At 35.9% G+C, this 19,343-nt stretch overlaps 1 protein-coding gene and 1 long non-coding RNA gene across 2 annotated transcripts in view; one reads left to right on the forward strand and one right to left on the reverse strand.

Annotated features, from left to right (window-relative positions):
- MYBPC1 (myosin binding protein C, slow type) overlaps positions 1–19,343 on the reverse strand; it is a 71,328-nt gene that overhangs the window by 40,362 nt on the left and 11,623 nt on the right. Inside the window, exons 2-6 of the mRNA XM_046910028.1 lie at positions 10,885–10,917; positions 8,131–8,172; positions 3,450–3,482; positions 3,052–3,087; positions 2,426–2,461 (exon numbers count right to left, since the gene is read on the reverse strand). Of these exons, the coding sequence (XP_046765984.1) occupies positions 2,426–2,461; positions 3,052–3,087; positions 3,450–3,482; positions 8,131–8,172; positions 10,885–10,917 (180 nt within the window). The remainder of the gene's footprint in view (positions 1–2,425; positions 2,462–3,051; positions 3,088–3,449; positions 3,483–8,130; positions 8,173–10,884; positions 10,918–19,343) is intronic.
- On the forward strand, positions 1,722–17,978 carry LOC112533534. Its single transcript, XR_003077925.3, has 5 exons — positions 1,722–2,099; positions 9,609–9,681; positions 15,300–15,441; positions 16,743–16,906; positions 17,867–17,978. It is a non-coding gene; the product is annotated as an uncharacterized LOC112533534 (long non-coding RNA).

Genomic DNA, 19,343 nt, shown 5'->3' on the forward strand with positions numbered 1-19,343 from the left:
AAACTCTCTAACCCTATTACCTCTCTCTTCAGATGTCCTGAAAGATATGTGTTTGTTCACATTGACATCCACTGCTTGGCTGTCATATTGTGTACAGTTCCTGAAAGAATGCTACCTCTGCAGTAACAGAAAATGAAACTCTCAGAGAAGAAGACAGGGCAACCTGATCAGCCAAGGCGGGTAATGAGCAAATTGAATGGCACCAGCATTCAACCATGAGTGCTTTACAGAGGTAATAGACAAAGGTCAGCTCTTTGTTTTTCAGAATGGAAAAGGAAGGTGGAAGTTCTGAAAACACAAACAGCTGTAAGCACATGCAAAACACAGATGATGATAGTTACTGTGGGTCTCTGCAAATCTCAAACTCAGATGACTGTACAAGGTTGATTTTCCTTTTTGCTCACAAAATAGACCAGTGATGAAGCTTACTTCTCAGCTTTGTTCTCTATAATAGAAACAGAGAGTTTGGGAATCAATCATTAGAGAGAATAGTTTGTCAGATGGAAATGATTCTGTCACATATTCAGGCAGAGCATGTTCTCTTCTGGAAACTGAGATTTTGGAAATGAAAGAGAACAAAGAACAATTATAGTGAGAGAATAGGCAGGTGAGCAGTTTTTCCAAGGCAGAAAACCATGTTAGCACAGCTGTGTGTTTCTGATGTTTCTATTATCTGACCATCCAGGACTTTGTGCTGTGCAGTTATATCTTTGGTAAATACATGCAAAACTGCTCAGAGGTAATTCCTAACAGAAGAGACATGGAAAGTATGATAGTGACAGCCTGTCCATACCAAAAGAGAATCCCTCCATCTCAAAAGGCAAAGTAAGTCTCATGTTCTGAGAAAGAATTCATGGAGTCCAAATGTCACATTTCTTTCCTTTTTTGAGGAGTTCTGGTTAGTGCATAGGATAGACTGAGTAAAGCCAGTGCTAGCATGGAATAGCAGAGCAAATGTGTATACGTACAATTATATCAAACAAAGGAGGCTATAACTTTCAAACCAGAGCTGTGTTCTTTGTTCCCATTGGACTTCTAGTTGTTTCTGAATCAAAGGTAGATTTTTGTTATTTATCCAATACTCCTCTGGTTTTTGTTTAATAACAAGTACAAACGATGAACTAATTAAGCAGCATTTCTCAAGTACTCAATTCTGTTCTTGAAATTTAAAGTTATTTTTCCTCTTCAACATTTTCCATAGAAACTAATTTGCCAGAAGACAAAATTGCCTGTCGCATAGAGGTAACTGCTATGAGAACCTATTCAACTAATGAAAATTGCCACTGGTGACAAATGAAACACAACTCATGACAACTATAGGAAAACACAACTAAACTGTTTTTATTGTTCTTAAGTCTGTAAGAAATTTCAGAGAGACATAGAAATGCTGGATAGCTCTGCCATAAGATCTTTGTCTTTAGCTCTCTAAATGAATTACGGCTGGTATGCCTAATACTTCTGTATATTTCTGCTTGTATAAAACATACATGTATATACACACATGTATATACACATATATGAAAACATACACGGACACACGTGCACAGAGAAATATATAGATACATATCTATATCTACTCTCTGTACAAACTATTTAAATTATGCTGGTATGGTATGCTAGTATATGGAAAGACATAACACAGGAACAAGTGAGTGTTACAGGTATGAACAGAAGGATCTGACAGTGCTTGCAATAGGAACTGGTCAGGTACAGTAATGAATCTGAGACACCACAGGGTGAAATGGAAAATGGATATTAATAAATGAAAGAGGTATACATAGACTCATTAATTTGGTACCACGTAATGCAGAAATATTATCATCATCTCTGGATATTAGCTTTTTCCTGTCTATTAAACAATCAAAACAGAACGTAGGTTTGACTGTTACACCAGTTCAGTAACCATGGTTGAAGTACTTGCTGCTCATTTTGTTCCAGAGGCTGCAAATCCTGAAACCACAAAAGTGGGCGCAGTATGCGTTACCTGGCAGAGTAGGAAGAAAGAGGTTATGACTTTGCTAAGTTCTCCCCACCATCCTTTGCGCTGTGAGAAGAAGCCATTCTCCTATAGTCTCCTGGGGCCTGTGTATGAGATTCAGGTAAGCCACTGTCGCCCTGTTGGCTGAGGAGGAAGGGAATAGTTGCATATCTATCTGTATGGAAATACATGCAGATAGATAGGTATGTATGTATGCGTCTGGTATGTGTCCTGTCTGGTACATCAGAGTCTTCTCTCTCTCCTAGTTTAGCTGCTAGAAAACTACTTATGTTCCTAATTTTGAAAAGCATTCAAAAAGTTAATATTTGATATGGTGTAAATAGAGGAGCTTAAAAAAAAAAAGTACAATCTAAGAAATAACTCATTAATAATCATTGTATTGTATAAAATTTAGACTGTTTCAATGTGTTGTTCAGGAGGTCTCACCTGAATCCTTTCTTTCCGATGGCTTAGACATCCCATCTGAAAGGGAAGAGCAATTTAGATGACACCAGATCAGAGATCACAATTAAACTGACCTCAGGTCATGAGGATTTTAAGAACAGTGATTCTTCATGCAAGAAGATTAGAATAAATACCTAGGGCTACACCCATGAGGAACTATTTGAATACCAGAAAAAGGAAGTGAACAGCTGAGAAAAATAAAGTCAGAAATCTTTTCCCCATTTCTCTGGAAAGCCTAAATTTAGTTCAATTTCCACTCGAGATTTCCACTCATCCTTTAGGGTGATTCTAAATAACAGATATTTTTATGTTATTCAAGATTTATCTGAGGGGATAGTATTTTGAACTCTTGAATTAGTTTAATTATTTAAGTTGAACATTATTATTATTAATAGTTGAAATTAAAAGATAGAGTTTTGTGATTTAAAGCTTTATCTATATATTTTTTTAGCTTTTATCAGTGAGAATCTCTACCACTGTTGATCAATTCACTGCTACTGATTTTTCAGATGGCATGCAGCCATCCACATGGTTGGACTTTGTTCATTAATAGTCAAGAGAAAAATCCATACATACATACACATAAAAAAAGCTATCATGATCCTAACCTGCTGGTGGTGTGCTAACTGAAGTGTCATCTTCATCTGTGAAAAGAAATACAAATAAAAAAAAATACATAAAGAAACTCAAAGTACAGTCGATCATCTGCTTTAAAACAAATATGTGAAAATGTAAAACCTGCAAAAGAAAGGGAAAAATCATAATAGTCAGGAGCATTCACAATGGAAGCTTCAAACCGATGAAGAAAGCTTTGCATAATTCAGTAGCTGAAATGGTAAACCTTAATGTTTCAAGCAAGTAGAAGAAAAATGAGATGTGAACTGTGATCTATTATTAAATCATGAGTTTATATGGAAGCTGCTGAGTGGTTCTGTTTGTTAGAGATGTAATCCACAGTAAATACAAAAAAAGCCACAATGAAATCAAGGTCAATCACATATCTGACCTGAGGATGATGCCATTTCTCTGACGTCCATGTCTGCAATTAAAATGTGTACCATATATGCATTCAGCATCATTAGATCAAGGTATGCAACAGTAAAAAATAGTCTCCTATATTTATACTTTATTACTTACTTATTAGAATATTAATCTAAAATGCAACAAATAAATATATTTTTTTTTCACATATTATAGGATAACGCCTTAAAATACAGATAGATCTATTATAATCCCACAGGATTTTCCTTTTAATCACACTAAATGCTGGCAATCATCAGGTATCAAATCACTAGAAACGACTGCTATTCAGGTATTTTAAAATGCTTAATCTAATACAGTACAGTTATGTATACATATTTGTATAAGCCAAGAGCCTGAAAAACATGAAACTGACATTAAAACTGAAATACTGTAGTCATGCTTATCAGAAATCCAGAATATGGTGAAGACTATTTTTACAATAATCTCCTAAATCTCTTTGAATTTTAGACGTTTACTGGAAATACCAAAGATAGGAATGTCTGATCAAAATGTACAGAAGGTTTTAGTGTGTTAAAATAGAATAAAATATAATAAAATTTAAAAATTACCTGTGAAACAGTTGAAAAGCTAGAGTAAACTATATATATATATATAAGATTTAATATGTACATAAAGTAAAGACAATGATAAGTCTTTTATAATGTAATGGAAAATAATCTGGAGAACATTTCAAAGTGGAGGAAAAGATATCTGAAATAGAATTATTTTATGAAATGTATTAACTTTTTTTCAGATTTGGGTTTCAAGAATCAGTGATTTACTTTAAATCATCCTTTGATTTTCACTTAAAGTTCTAGTTTGTCTTTATTTTTTTCAGGAGAAATGCAATAGCAATGGCAAAAACCACATAAAATTTAATTACATTTTAAAAAATTTCTGGTCTTATTAAATTTTATGCTTGATTAATCACTGAAAGCTAGCTGAAGGTCTGACAGAATTTAACTACTTAGTCATGACATTTTACTCATTCCTTTTTAATGATTCACCAAATTTCTTTTAAAAAAGAAATCCCTTGGTAAGAGGATATAAGTTTTAATTGTAGGCCTGCAGATGAAGGATTAATATATTATCTTACAAACATGATTTTTTATTCATTAAAAAAAAACAACGCATAGCTTATGTGGACACATTCTCACCACCTTCAATTGGACTAAGCTGACATTGAATATGTTGATTTTCAGTGAAAGCACAGTAATGATAAATCATGTCAGTTTTCTGAACATATTGTTCTAGCAACTAAACGAATGCTCCTGGAGCAGCACCTCAAATTGAATTTAATTGGTGAGCTGAGCTGGTAAAGTTATTAATCTTTCTTTGCTGATCCCTTGCTATTGCTCACTGAGAGAGAGGTGAACAGGGCAGAGACACTGCTTTGCAGCTGCAATAGAGTTCAGAATGCTGTAACATTTTTTGTAGTACTGCACACTGGAGTAAGCATTCAGGGCGAAGGCAGGAGATACATAAACATCACAAAAAGTGAACCACTGTATTCATTCTCCATAAATAAATCCACAATAACTCAACCAACTGGTTCTGTCATTTTAGTTTTTGCTGAAATTACTGAGCACACTTTGACTCTTCTAAGAGTTTTGAAATTTAGTTGCCTTCAGATACCCTTCTGATTTGCAAAGAATGTTCAGCACTCCAATCAAGAGGTACTTGGCCCTGTAACTGAAGTACATACATCAGCAATGGAAGTTTTAGTACACAGATGAATGGATAAGTGAAACCTGGAGAAATCACAAGAATGAAACATGCAAATGTTTTAGTAGATGATTGGATGGAACCTAGAGAAAAGATATCAGTAAATCATGCAGAAATCTGAGTAGCTCTCTGAATTGCTGGATTGGACCTAAAAAGGAATGAGCAAATTGATATTAAAATTCATTTATTCCAGCAACTGGAAACACAATAATAACAGTAATCGGTGTTTAAGATAATGCTAAAATTAAAAACAAAAGCAGACATAAAATGAATGAGAATGGGATAATGTGGTCAATTTGGTGAACGACATTTTGATCTGAAGATAAAATGTATGCTTTTCTGTATCCTGAATTTTTTACTAAATACAGATATTTTTCAAACTAGGAATACTATAAAAAAATTCTGTATACACACAACTACTGCTGTAAGCTGCTGATTTACTGCAAAGTAATGACAAGATAAAGACTTAATGACTCATCCTCCATTTTTTATCTTTACAGTGAACATAACGGGACATAAATATTTAATTTCACATAGACAGTAACTACTACAAAGAAATGGAACAGTAAGATAGACACACAGTATACACACAGGAAGATATATTTTATTTCCTAACTTGTGCAACTAACTTTGTCTGAGAAAATAGGGGAAAAATATAGACCCCATAATTATGGCCCAACATTTCTTACCTATATACTACATTCAGGCATTGCCTGACTGTGTTGCAGAGGCCTGCCCCAGATTCCAATGTGCTGTTTCTTATAATTTACTAACAAAGGAGTCATAACTGCTAACGTACAGCATCATAAAACCACTGTGGAATTCAGATATGAAATGTTTCCTATCTTAAACCCATTCAGAGAAGTACCCAAATCTGTTACTTGTGAAACTAGAGAAACAATTTTAAAAATAGCTCACACAAAATCTAACCTCCAGGTGTTTTTGTCTTCAATTCATATTGATTTTGGAAAAATGGGAGAAACAATCTTTTCCTCTTTTGTGTGTTATGGTAACAATTAGAAAGATTTTCTTCTGTCAAACAAACACGAAGGAATCACTCTCAGAAAATGTACTGTCCCTTGTTTGGTGATACTGTGCAACAAAGCAGGAGCTGACAGGAGAAACTGCATGATGCCATGCAACAAATATATCTATTTCTGTCATTAAAAAAGAAAAAAGGCAAATACTGTTGCTGAGAATGCTGAGTGTCTGGCATTGACATCAACATTAATTTGCAAAGTTGACAGTTCAACAGAAAGTCATTCTTTCTACATATTGGTATTCAGATTTTAACTGGAATTCCTATTGGCTACTGCCACCGTGAATTGAAACTGGAAACACTTCCCATAGATGAATCTCAAAAAAAACTGGGGCAGCAAAATCCTCCTTAATATGCTGAGCACCAATAAAACTTTTTTTTTCTTTAGGAAATTCCCATATTCTTCACTAAATTCAAAACAGAAATGATAAAATAATGTATAAAAAGACAACTGAAGTATTTGATGTGATACCTACCATGATTTCTTTTTAGTTCAGTGAAATGCAGACTTGTGAGCAGTGGAGAGAGCACTGTGCATGTTCAGTTCAGGAACAAACATTTCTCACAACAAGATTAAACCAAGCAGAACTAACTGCTAGAATAGCCTGGGGCAAGACCATCATCTTTTTCTTATCATTAGCATGCAAATTATTCCTGAATTATGTTTGCATTACCAAGATGACAGGTTTGATTATTCTCACAAAATGTTGCTTGTCAAAATAATTGCTCAACACAAAAATGGCTAGCAAAATAACATGCACTAGAGCTTGGTTCATCATTTCTATATTCTAAGGAATACTCTAATCACATACTCTCAGTGTATTTTTATTTTGCTGAGAAAAATGGCCATGCATGACTTCGCCAAATAGATTTCCAAGTTTCAAGTGTGAATCTAGTGTCTCTAAAAGGCAAGGTTTTGTCTAAGAGATCAAAAGGCAGAATGCATTTTCAAGCAAGCCATTTCTTGATTTGCCATGGAAAGCATAACTGTGCCAAATGAAAAAAAGCAAGCATTACATCTGTTGTAAGTATATTTTTATTATGGTTTAACCTTCTGTGAGAAAAAAAATAAGCTGCTGAGCTGTTTGAATTCTACTTTTGTAGGGAGTACAAAAAGAAGTGGAATTTGACCCAGTTCCCTCAAAACGTATCTTCTTAACTAGAAGAGCTGCAAACAGAGCTGGAATCTAATGACAGCAATGTAAAATTTGTCCTGAAAATGGAGCGCGTTTTTACATGCATTGGTAGTGGAACAGTTTGGGGTTTGTTAACAGTAAACTGTCCTCAGAGACATTTTTCAGAACTTGTAATGACCTCAGTCACTGGACTTCCAATGATGAAGAGGAATGGAGGAATTTATTTTTCTTAGATGGAAAAGCAGTATAGAATTGTTATTTATGTATTTATTTACCTATTTATTTTTATGAATGTGTGAACTCTACTGTACTTTGCTGAAAGATGGAACGTGCAATATCAAGTATCTGGTAGAATAGAAACAGCTTAGAGTGATAGGAGATCTCCCCCATTAATTAAAAGCAATTAATGTGCACAGTAACTGAGTTTAAGCAAGGTTGGTCAGGCCCAACATTCACTTTAGTAGACAGATATCCTTATGCTCATGCAATGCGCTTGAAATTTGATCTACTAAGAAAGCATTCTATATAACTACTGGTGCTAAACAGTGTCAGTCTTGTTCGCAGAATTTTTGAAGATACTCATAAGCATCCTAGTTTCCTTGTGCTAGATAAGTCATGCAGAATGAGGATCTAGGAAGTTTCACATCACACTTTTAAAATTCGGCACCAAATTCCTGAGTCTTAACTCAAGCAATATAGCATCAGAACAGCATTTTGGAATGTTCTCTTTGCTGTCCATTTTTGAAATATGATTTCAAACTCACCTTTACCCTTTTCAGTTCCACCATCCTGCGGTGTTTTTTGTTCTGTGTAGGAAGCACAAGTATATTTTTGAGAGGATCTTAAAGTAAAAAAGAAAAACTTACACAGAATTAAAAAATATATCAATATTCTAGGTTCTGCTAGTACTGAAAAACCGTGATTAAAGATGTATAAGTGTACATATATGTACAATTTAAAATTGCAGTCCTTTAAAGCATTTTTTTACAGATGCATGCATATCAATAGATTTTCTACATTTTGAATGAGTCACAAGACATTGATGTTCCTGTACTCAGTGGAAGCAAAATACTGGTGTGTTTTTTTGTTGTTGTTGTTTTGTTTTGTTTTGTTTTGTAAGTAGCAAATGTTAGTCATTTGCTCTTGGTGATATATACGAAAACCTTTGAAAATAATTAAATGACTCTGATAATATGAATAAACTTGGATCAGACACGAGACACTGCCAGCTATTAATGCTAACCAGAAATACATTTCCTAACTGGTTTATCCTTAAAACAGTAAAGAGAGACAGTGTGTTGAGAGTGTCCTTGATTATTTCTCATTATCTTCTTCATTACCATCATCATCTTTCCTAGGCTATTTGATTTGTATTATTTTTGCCAGAAGTGTTGCTAGCTCGCCATGTACTCCAAAGAGGTGTATGTGAAATATCTCTAACATTCTATGAGTGAGAAAACTTGGACTATAGATTTAACAACATCAAATTCATTATCGGTTTTTTGTTAATATTCCTATCCCCTTTGATTTCCTACCTCATACAGTTTGCATACAAAGCAAATCCAGAGGCTTGTTAAGTCATATGAGTTGTACTGTCTTCAAAGTATAAACACTCAATAGTCTAGTCACAGTGAAAAATAACTTTGTCTAGTGAACTTACCTACAAAAGGCCTGGTATAACTTGGGTTTAGATGAAGGCCAATGGACTAACAACATTAAAGTGTAGCTAAGATAACTTTTTTTGTCCCAGAGGGAACAATTGCAAGAACCAGGGGATTTGATTCCTATTTTCTTGCTCACTTGCACATAGCTACAGTAACTATGAAAATAAAACTTGAAGTGTAGAAGACAAGCCCATATTCTGTAAGTGTGACAGACCCTTAGCTGCTTCTGCTTGCCAGAAATTTCCAAGGTCCAACTGTCAGGAAAATTGTTGTCTGTCAAACATTCCTTTTTAATGGCGATTCTGCTATACTAACACATTACTTTCCCATTAGTAACTGGGATTAGGAGAATTCACTATTCTTGGAAGGTGGTAGCAAGTTTAAATCCCATTCGAAAGCCTCATTCAGGACCAATTATACCAGCCAGACAACCTGACAATGGAATCTAGATGAAACTGTTACAATGGCTTCCAAGAAATTTCCTGGCATGGTTCAAAATGCTGAATATGTCCAATAAATTATTTACATGTTTTACAATTTAGTTTCTTGAACAACTAACTTCCCACTTTGTGTGATAGCCCTCAGGAATATATGATGACAGCATCTTGGCTCATACAGAAGGAGGTTAAGAGAAGTGGCTGCCATTTCCAGGTTAGTAATACTCTTGCATGGTTTGTGCTTAACCATAAAGGTCTACTGACACCCTACTTATTTTACAGAAGAATTTAAGAATAAGAGGTATATTTACAAGATGAAAGAGCACATCCAAACACGAACGTTTCTTCTGGTTTATTTAAACATGAAACTCTTTGAGGCAAATGATACTACTGTCTTCATACTTTGTCATTTTCAAAAATGAAAAGGTATATAATTTAAACAAAAATGTCTTGAATTAGCTGTGTAAAATGACAATTTGCAAGACTGTTAGTAAATGCAGGTTTAACATGTGAACTGGGAAGTATGTATTACGTACCACTGATCAGGTAGCTACAGAGAGAATAAACTCACCAAATGATTAAATTAGACAAGTATATCATATATATGTATTAACCAGCATATAAGTTGCTCAATGCATCTCTGATCCATGAAGTTTTCCTACTTTTCCATCTCCCACTAAATAAAAGGTAGCAGCTTTGCACAGAGCTTCAGCTATATCTGAAACTCCAGTCCTTTTGCATGAGTTTCATCTCACCTAACTTTACTTCCTTGAAAGTATTCACCCTCCTAGACCTCTATACTTGTTGAGGCAATTATGTAAACACAGACAGCCAATGACATTTTAGTTTCATTTTCTAGGAAATGTCCATTAGATGATCAGACATGACCTGGTCTTCTCCACTGGTTATAGATGGAGCACTGTTGACCAGCTTAGACAAAACACCAGACCTTTGGATGGCTAGAATTAAGTAAGATGAACCTCATGCTTGATTCTGTCATCTTTATTCAAAGTTCACCTTTCTTCAATGGGAAATGAAAGAGGTTATTTTGGTAGTTAAATGTGTTCACCATCAAAGAAGACAGAATAATTTAGCCACAGAATTTAAGAAGTCATCATTTTCTGGCACACTGATGGGAAATGTATATGAAAATATATGTTTTCATCCTTATGCAAATACCAAGTATCTTAAAAAAAAAAAAAAAAAAAAACCTGAATCTGAAAAAAAATAGAGTGGACATGGAAGAAACATGAAGTGAGAATATCTTACTTGGGCAGGCTTTCTCACTATTCTTATTGTCTCCTTACTTTCAGAAAGACAATGAACATAAAATGTATTATGGCTATGTAGTTTCTAGTCCCATGCCATTCTTTTGTTAGTATTAGAGCACTGATAAGCTTTTTTTGATCATACCAACCTGGAGGCGGTAGAGCATTTTCAGTTTCAGTCTCTGAAAAAAAAGGAAAGAAGACATCTATTGAGCTTCAAAATCAAAAGCATATAGTTTTCACACTTGTGGTATATAGTTACTGAATTTGGACACAGTTTGGGTTAATTTAATGTTTCACAAAGCAATTCTTAAATTTTGGTGGCTTTCACACAGGCAAAACTTAGCATCTTTAGAGTGATGTGGTCGGAAGTCTAACATTTTCACTCTTTGAAAAGAAGGAACTGAATTTGTTCAATCTGGAGAGATACCGTACTTGTCTACCTGCATAGTTCATATTAATTTATATAAAGGACTCTAGAACTTTTCTGAAAATCCTGTCAAATAGAGTTTATAAAGACAGTTCTGGAATGCTAAGGAATCTAAATTGAATTTCAAGTCTGTGTTGGATTTGTCAGTTAGTACTTACAATGTTTAACTTAATAAACCAACATCATAACTGATATTCTTATGTCAGAAGCTAGCTTATGTTTGAGCAAATTTTCTATCGGTTGAATAATATCTGATAGCACCTTAGTTGTGAAGATTAATGGAGTCTTTCTTAACCAACCTTCCTTCCTTCCTTCCTTCCTTCCTTCCTTCCTTCCTTCCTTCCTTCCTTCCTTCCTTCCTTCCTTCCTTCCTTCCTTCCTTCCTTCCTTCCTTCCTTCCTTCCTTCCTTCCTTCCTTCCTCATATTTTTTAATTTAAATCACTACCCTTTTCAATTGTGTGATAGAGAAACTGGCTTCCTATCCTATTTGAATGTTATCCTTAGTGGAGTCATGTGCTTGGATATGTAAATACAAGAGTAAATTAACTAGATAAAGCTTATTTTATGAAAGTGTTAGGATTCTGGACTGGTTGAAAATAGGAATATTTATAGGAGATAGTCTTTTGACTTATGGTTCAACTAGTTCAACTACTTGCAACAAGCAATGATTTAAAAGGTTGAAATCCTTAACAGTAACAGTAGATGGATGATACTAACTTCTGTCATGTTATGGGTATTAACCTTCAAGACCCTATCTCAGGTCATATTCAGGAAATAAAGCTTAAATTTCTACCACACAAAAATGCTGGTAAGACTATTCCTTTGCACACAGGTCTAAATATAACTAAAACATACTTTTCATTCTTAGCAAATTCATGCAGTGTTTAAAAGGGAGAATGTTTTTAGTGCAAAGATAATTTTAGGCTGAGTGTGTGAATACGATATGGTTTAGGAACTTCCAGTCACATTCACAAACACCATAACAAATCATTGTAGAGAGTCCAAACAGAGCCCTCATTAGGGGGAAAAGGTACAGTGCTGTAAGCCTGATCACAGCACCTATCATAGGATAAAAAGGAAAATGTATAGTAAAGTCCAATGGACAAAGAATCTCATTAGAACATAATAGCTTTACTTAGATTTATAGCAATTTGTTTTTCTGCTCTACCAATTAATATAGTAAACTTTGCTCTATGGCCTTGGAAAATATGAAAAGGAAAAGTAAGTCTTGGAACATTACTCCTTCACTACTTTGAAATCTCACACTGAGAATAAAATAACATCTCTGTTTTACCAGCCTAAAACTGTTAGTGTGCTATACACTCGAGGTCTAGATACAACTGTTCCAGAAATCTGTACTTTGCAGTGTTGGAATATAGTCGTCCATCATATCCAAAACTCAATGTCCTGAGCATTTTTGAAAATGTTCTAGACCTTCTATCACACAGTTTTGTTCAGAAATTACACACCTTTGCAGTCCTGTCTTAACTATTAATAGGCACAAGTGTTATCCAAAATCTACAGTGCAGACCAGACCTAAAGACTATTATTATAGCCAGAAAGTAATTTCATGTGTTCAGATAAATAAGGAGGTACTCAAAATCTGAGCAACATCATGGCCAGCATGCTCTACTGACTCTGTTCCAAGCAGGGAAGTTAAACTAGACATTCTCCAGAGATTCTTTCCAAACTCAACTGTTCTACAATTCTGTGATGGCTGTGGTTTAACCCTGCAGGTGGCTAATCAACACACAGTCATTCACTCACTCCCCCCCTTCCCAGAGGGATGGGTAAGAGAATAAAAAAAAAATACAAAGTAGAACTCATGGGTTGAGATAAAACTATTTACTAAGAGATAAGAAAAAGGATATTAGTTATGACAATTTATATACATATACAAATGTATATATAACAAGTGATGCACAAGCAATTGCTCACCACCCTTCCAAACAATGCCCAGATAGACACCTAGTGAGCAGAAGAGAGGGAGATGAACTTCCACCCCCTTCAAAACTCCCCTTTTGCATGATGTCATATGATATGAAATATCCCTTTGGCCAGCTTAAATCAGCTGTATTGACTCTGTCCCCTCCCATCCTCTTGCCCTCCACATCCCCAAGCCCTTTGCTGAGAAACTGGAATGGTCTTGGCTCTGTACAGTAAACACTGGTGTGTTACCAACTTGGTTTTTCTCCTAGAACCAAAACATAGCATCATACTAGACACTCTGAAGAAAACAATTCAGTCCCAACTGAAACTAAGACAGACAGGAAGATGGCTGAAGCCAGATCTGGAAGTCAATGGTTTCTTTCCTGAATCACGGTTCAAGGCTGTTAAAGCTATTGCTAGGAAATCAGGCAGAAGCTGAGCTGAGAAGAGAGACCTGAAGTATGGAGTGGGAGGCAAAAAAGAAAAGGAGAGAAATCCAGGCATTGGAGGTGGTAAAGACATGGGAGATACTTCATCATAATCTTTTGATCATGTGCAATCCCTTTCATGGTCATGCTGAGCTTACAGTTCTATTCCTGAGGACAGCCAGGAAAAAACCATTAATAGCACTGAGTAGTTTCCACCTCCCTAAAGAATGATAGCCCTCTGTGGATGACCTCTGAAACAGACTTGTCAGCCAGGAAAGGGCTCTGTGCACTCAATAAGCAGCTTACTGTTGTGGTCCTTCCCTAGGAGACATGCTCACTGGAGTTCCCAGATGCCATTCTCAACAATCCCATTGCCTAATATGGTGCTCTGTCAAAGCATTGTCAGGGGGCTGATGGTGGAGAAAGTGTTTCCAGCAGGAACTCTTCAAACCCTTGGGAGAAGATTCTTCAGTGGGTTGGGACAAGCCTCTGGAGCTGCTGGGGAAGCAGGCCATTGAAGGTTCATTGCATCCAATGACAACTGGATGGATACAATGTCAGTTTTGCCTTCTGCTAAGCAACTAAATCTGATTTCTGTCTCCTGGTTTCTAAGACAAAAAGTAATGGTCTCCTCTATGCAGTTCTTTATTGAAGAAGTGAAGACTGTTCCATTTCAGTGAATTGTGTCATGTTAAAAGCAGACCTTGGTTTATTCTTTGGATTTGAAACTTCTATAGCAGCTGACCATATACATTTACAAAAAGAAAATGAAGTAACTTAGCAGTGTTTTCTACATGGCTACTAAGAAAGGATAGCATATTAAGAAGTGTGTTTAGTAAATAAAGTGAAAGCACAAGTGTCGCTTGGTATAACATCTCCAGAAATGCTTTCATGTCTCAGCCATGTCATGAGATGCATTCAGGATCCAGTTTGATACAGGATATGAGCGCTTAGAGCCAAGACATTTTTCATTTGTGATTTATAATTATACATGCACACATACACCATTGAAAATGAGCAGGAGATGCAACTTGACCCATTACCAACAATTTTCCATTACTACTCCACATCTACTATGTTCAATTTTTCATATAAAGTAAGACTTAAAGTCTTTTGCTATGGATATAGATAAATAAGCTTTAAAAAGTTCCACAACATACCTATGAGCTAAAGTTATAGAAATGCTTAAGAACCTTGCTCAACTGGGGCTATCATTATTTAAACCTTCAATTCCATTTTAGGCCTGGCTGCACTGACATTCAACCTGCAGTAACCACAAGATGCTTTGGCAGGAAATTGACAGGATACTTACATGTAATAGACAGTTTTCAAGGGCTCTAAATTCCCTCTTCCACCGTCTTATGTGACAGCAACAAGCATAGAAACTCCCTGACATCATATCTATTACTTTTCACGTTGAAGTGTAAGCATAATGACACATACTGACAGCTCTAAAAGAGTCCCCAGGTCCTACTTCACTACTGTGCTGGAGAGCTGCAGGTAACCTCCAGCATACTGAGAAAGAGGTCTGGTGGTATGACCCTTCTAATCTCATGATACTGTAATCATGAGCAGGTTTGTTTTGGGCAGGCTTATGAAGAATGCTCAGTGATACTGGAAAATGAGTAATGTATTTTCCCTCCTTATGAGAAGAAAATGACCTTAAATTTTAAATCAGGGCTTGCACAAATTGTAAACATAGCATTTCACAAACTCTGGGTTGGAAAATTTACAGGAGGGAGGAGGAAAGTCTCCTGCATTTATTTCTTCCTGCAGTTAAATGTGGATTGGTCACAACCCAGCAGACTCTGATCTGAACAACCAAAGGGTTCAGGATCTTACCCAGTCTGAACAGAAGGCTTACTCCCATTTACCTGAAAATGAAATCAGGACTATAACTGCATCACCATGGATACAGGTATGATATTTGTTTGTGCAACAGCAGCATGTTAAAGTGACTTTTATATGTCAGAGAGCACAAGGATGATCACCCAATGCTTTTTGTCACAAAGGCCTGTCAACTTGTGTCACATTTAAGTAGGTGGATTAAGTTTGTGGATATAGCTTCAAGGGATCAGACAAATATAACTATTACGTAGACATTCCCAAAGTGCTGACTCTGCTTGTCAAACAAAAATAGACAAAATACTAGTTTGAGGAGAGAGCATGGCTCACCCCAACTCTTGTGCAGTTGTATGTAAGGAGTCTTCCACTGAGTGCAGCCACAAATGATTTCACCATTTTCTATAGGTCACTTCATCCAGGTCTGTACAGACTCACAAGGTCATCAGTGATGTGATTAAAAGCTGCAGTCTCATCTTTTGGAAGACAGGAACTTGCTCAATAAAACAAAAGATATTAATGGAGCCTGATGAGCATTTTGTTGGTAAACAGTAGTGTTAGGTGAACTCTGTTTAAATGATCTGGAGAGAGACCTTGAACCAAAATCATTTGTAAACTATGGAAATGCTTCTCTTGCGTTCAGTTGGACTTAACTTGAAATCAATGCACGTTTTTTTTCAGTAAGGAGCAGAACACTCAGCAGTCTGAAAAACATGAGCACAGCCATACAGACAAGGTTTTCTGTCTGCCTCATGAGTCTGAGCTCTCCACTGACAAATACAAATGCTTTCTTTTTGAATATCCATAGGAATGGATATGTCTGTGTTACCTTTTAAATAAAGCCACAGAAGGCATTTCAAGCACACTTCAATCCCAGGTCCTGAGGTCCTGAGACTCTAGATTGAAGGGCTGAATTGAAAAAGCAGTGGTATTCTCATGCCTTGCCTACTTTACTATTATTGTGGTCAACAATGTGATGGAATCAGACTGATAAAATTATTAATATTATTTCTATTTTCTGCTTCTGGTTTTAATGATATAGGCAGATGACAGTGTCTGATTTGGCTCTCTTTTACTGCTTCTGATTAGACATGACAGTGATGAGCTCAGGTTAAATTCTGTCTGCAATTATTTGTATTTTTCAGCAATTAAAAGCTTCATAATCCAGTGATGCATGTGCAGGTGGAGAACAGAGGAGAAATGAAATTAGTAAAGAATTTGATTCAAAGTTTAGTTTTATATATGATTAAATTTAAAACCATTCCTAATGAGGAACACACAACAACAAAAAACCCAAAAGAATAATAATTACACTCATCATACAATCTCATCTACAATACTGATTCAGAAACTGACTGTATACTTCCAATTGTATAGGATTTCAGGCACCACAGAATCAGATCAAACCATCATATGATGAAAGCAGAAAAATCTCTGATTAAGAAGGATTAAAAAACTGAGTAAACTGTTGGAAAAGCCCAGCAACAGTGAATTCTGTGGAGTAGAAACCAAAGCAAGAGATTCAGTCTTCAGTGCCATCTGTAAGTATTGTGGTGCAAAGAAACATCCACCATTTGGGCAATGTTTGTGTTCCTTGCAGGTCCCATTCTCCTATGACGATGTTATTAAGTCAAGCCAAACATGTGAGCGTCCACAACTTTCTCATTTCTTATGAGAACTTTTCTTTCATATAGAACTTTACTTTCATTATTCACTAAAGAGCACTGTAACCATGACCTTCAACAAATATCATTTCCTTAATAAACTCCCTGTTTACATAACTGCATTCTCCTAAGTTTGTGCAAGTAGGCTGTCTAGTAAAGGGCTACATCACTCATACATAAAAAGTAACCCTAAACATATATCACGTCTGGTAAGAAGGAGGAAGCCATCAGCAGTTAGCACCCTCACTGAATGGTGCAAGACCTCCTTGGCAAGCTTGATGTTGTGTACATACTGTAATGGGGAACCAGAAGGCTGCCAAGAGTTGGCAGCATTTAAAATAGAAAAAATAAAGTTAAAATAGATGCTGTAATTTAGTTATCAAGTTATCATGCTTTCCCAAGTTCATTTTTATCCTACTTAATCCACAAGGCACCAACATGTGGGAAATAAATTTCATTTCTGTTCCCATACTGTTTCCATTGTATCTTTCTTCTCTTACTCTTTGTTCCAAAAATGAAACCATAAAAGTTGGCTGCTGAGCACTTCCACATCAAGGAGAAAAAACAGTATTTATGCTTGTGTCTCACAGATCACAGACTGGCTACAGTTTGAGGGCCACGCTTAGCTGAGTGTTTTGACTTTCTAATTTATTCCATCGTTAAAAAAAGGCGTATTTTTAACTTCCAAAACTGAAAATTTTGCTATCACTTTCAATATACTATAGTCCAGCTGTAAGTATTCACACTGACTTTTTTATATGTTTAAAAGGTCTTATTAAGGTCTATAAGCTGACCACGTACGCTCCTAAACCTGATGGTCTCTATTGTATTTGCTAGTGACCCATAAGTGGCGCTGCTGACCAGCAACATTGCTGTTCTGAATCCCATCCCACGTGTGGCTGTTTTCCAGGGAGCAGGGAAGAGGCAGAGCAGGTATGATTCCCGTCTTAAGGTTAAAAATTAGTAATCTGGCTCAGAGATCAAAATCCAGTGATCCACGTTTTAGCATTTGCAGTGGTAAAAGACTCAAATGCGTGGAAAGTCAGATTTCGTTATCTATGAAGCTCAGGAGACAATTTCGTACAGAACAAAATGCATGAACACAGCACAACTATGATTTCTTTAGGCCCATTCAGTATTGCAACAATTTTTTTTAATGTACCAGGTTGCCCACAGAATAATTTGTTTCTGGCTGCAGGTACTAATAAGAAACCAAGCACAGTCAAGAGAAATTCTTCTTTAAATACCCCCCAATTTAATTGATCTTTGTTTTGTATTTACTGAAAGACATTAAAGTCACTCATCAGAAAAATGTGTCCACGTGTGAAAAAGTATGGCAAAAAGTATGCTTTTTTTTCTCAGTTTTGTTTCTTTCATTGCAATAGTTTGTTAATAATTTTTCTGTGAAAGCAAATACTTTCATTTAGTTCATAAGATTCCCTGGGGAAAAATGGAAGCGAAAGACACCACAATGTGATACCAGAGATAGCAGTGCAGAGAGGAGTGCTGAATTCCTTTTTGAAAGCTGCAAAACATGATAAAGGGGACTAAAGGTTATTGGATTATAAGCTTCAGAAAACAAAGATCTGCTGCTTGGGAACTGCACTAATTTATTACTCACATTTAACAATATATCTTCAATGACAGTTGCACGTCTATCTATAGGATAAAAGTCAGCAATAAAATTGGAAGGGCAGTCATACTGAGTACATAACCATGAGAACTTTCTTAGCGATGATTCAGATAATTTCCCAACCAGGTCAGGAACCATTTTGCTTAGAAAAGTCACTCTTGCTTGACCCAAATCACCAATACCTTGTTTTGTTGAGCCATCCTGAAATATTTCACTCAAAATCAAATAAATAAATCGCACTATATTTTTAGAGGAGTTGTGTCATAGATCCAGTGCTCTGCATAACTGGAGTGAGTTCCACAAAGGATCACATCTCCAGTGCACTTGTCCCAGGTTGGTCCTGAGAGTCATGCAAGTATGTGCCCAACAGTGGGAAACCATTTCTCTTGACTCTTAGGGGAAATGAGAGCATCAGCATAAGTCTGTGATAATATGAATTGACATTACATATTTTTGCAGATTACAGTGAAACTTTCGAGATGTGTTGATGGGTTTCATTTTAATCAGATTTCTGAATAAAACATTTCAACAATTTAAAATGAAAATCTGTAGGTATTCCCATTCCATAGTTTTCGAAAAATCAACTTTTCTTTGAAGTTCAGTACAAAAACAAACATGTAAATATTGGGATTTTCACAGAGGCTAATTTCTCAGCTTGTTATCTGCTCTTTGTCAAAGTAA

The sequence above is a fragment of the Gallus gallus genome, chromosome 1 (genome assembly GCF_016699485.2).
Source record: "Gallus gallus isolate bGalGal1 chromosome 1, bGalGal1.mat.broiler.GRCg7b, whole genome shotgun sequence".
Lineage (NCBI taxonomy): Eukaryota > Metazoa > Chordata > Aves > Galliformes > Phasianidae > Gallus > Gallus gallus.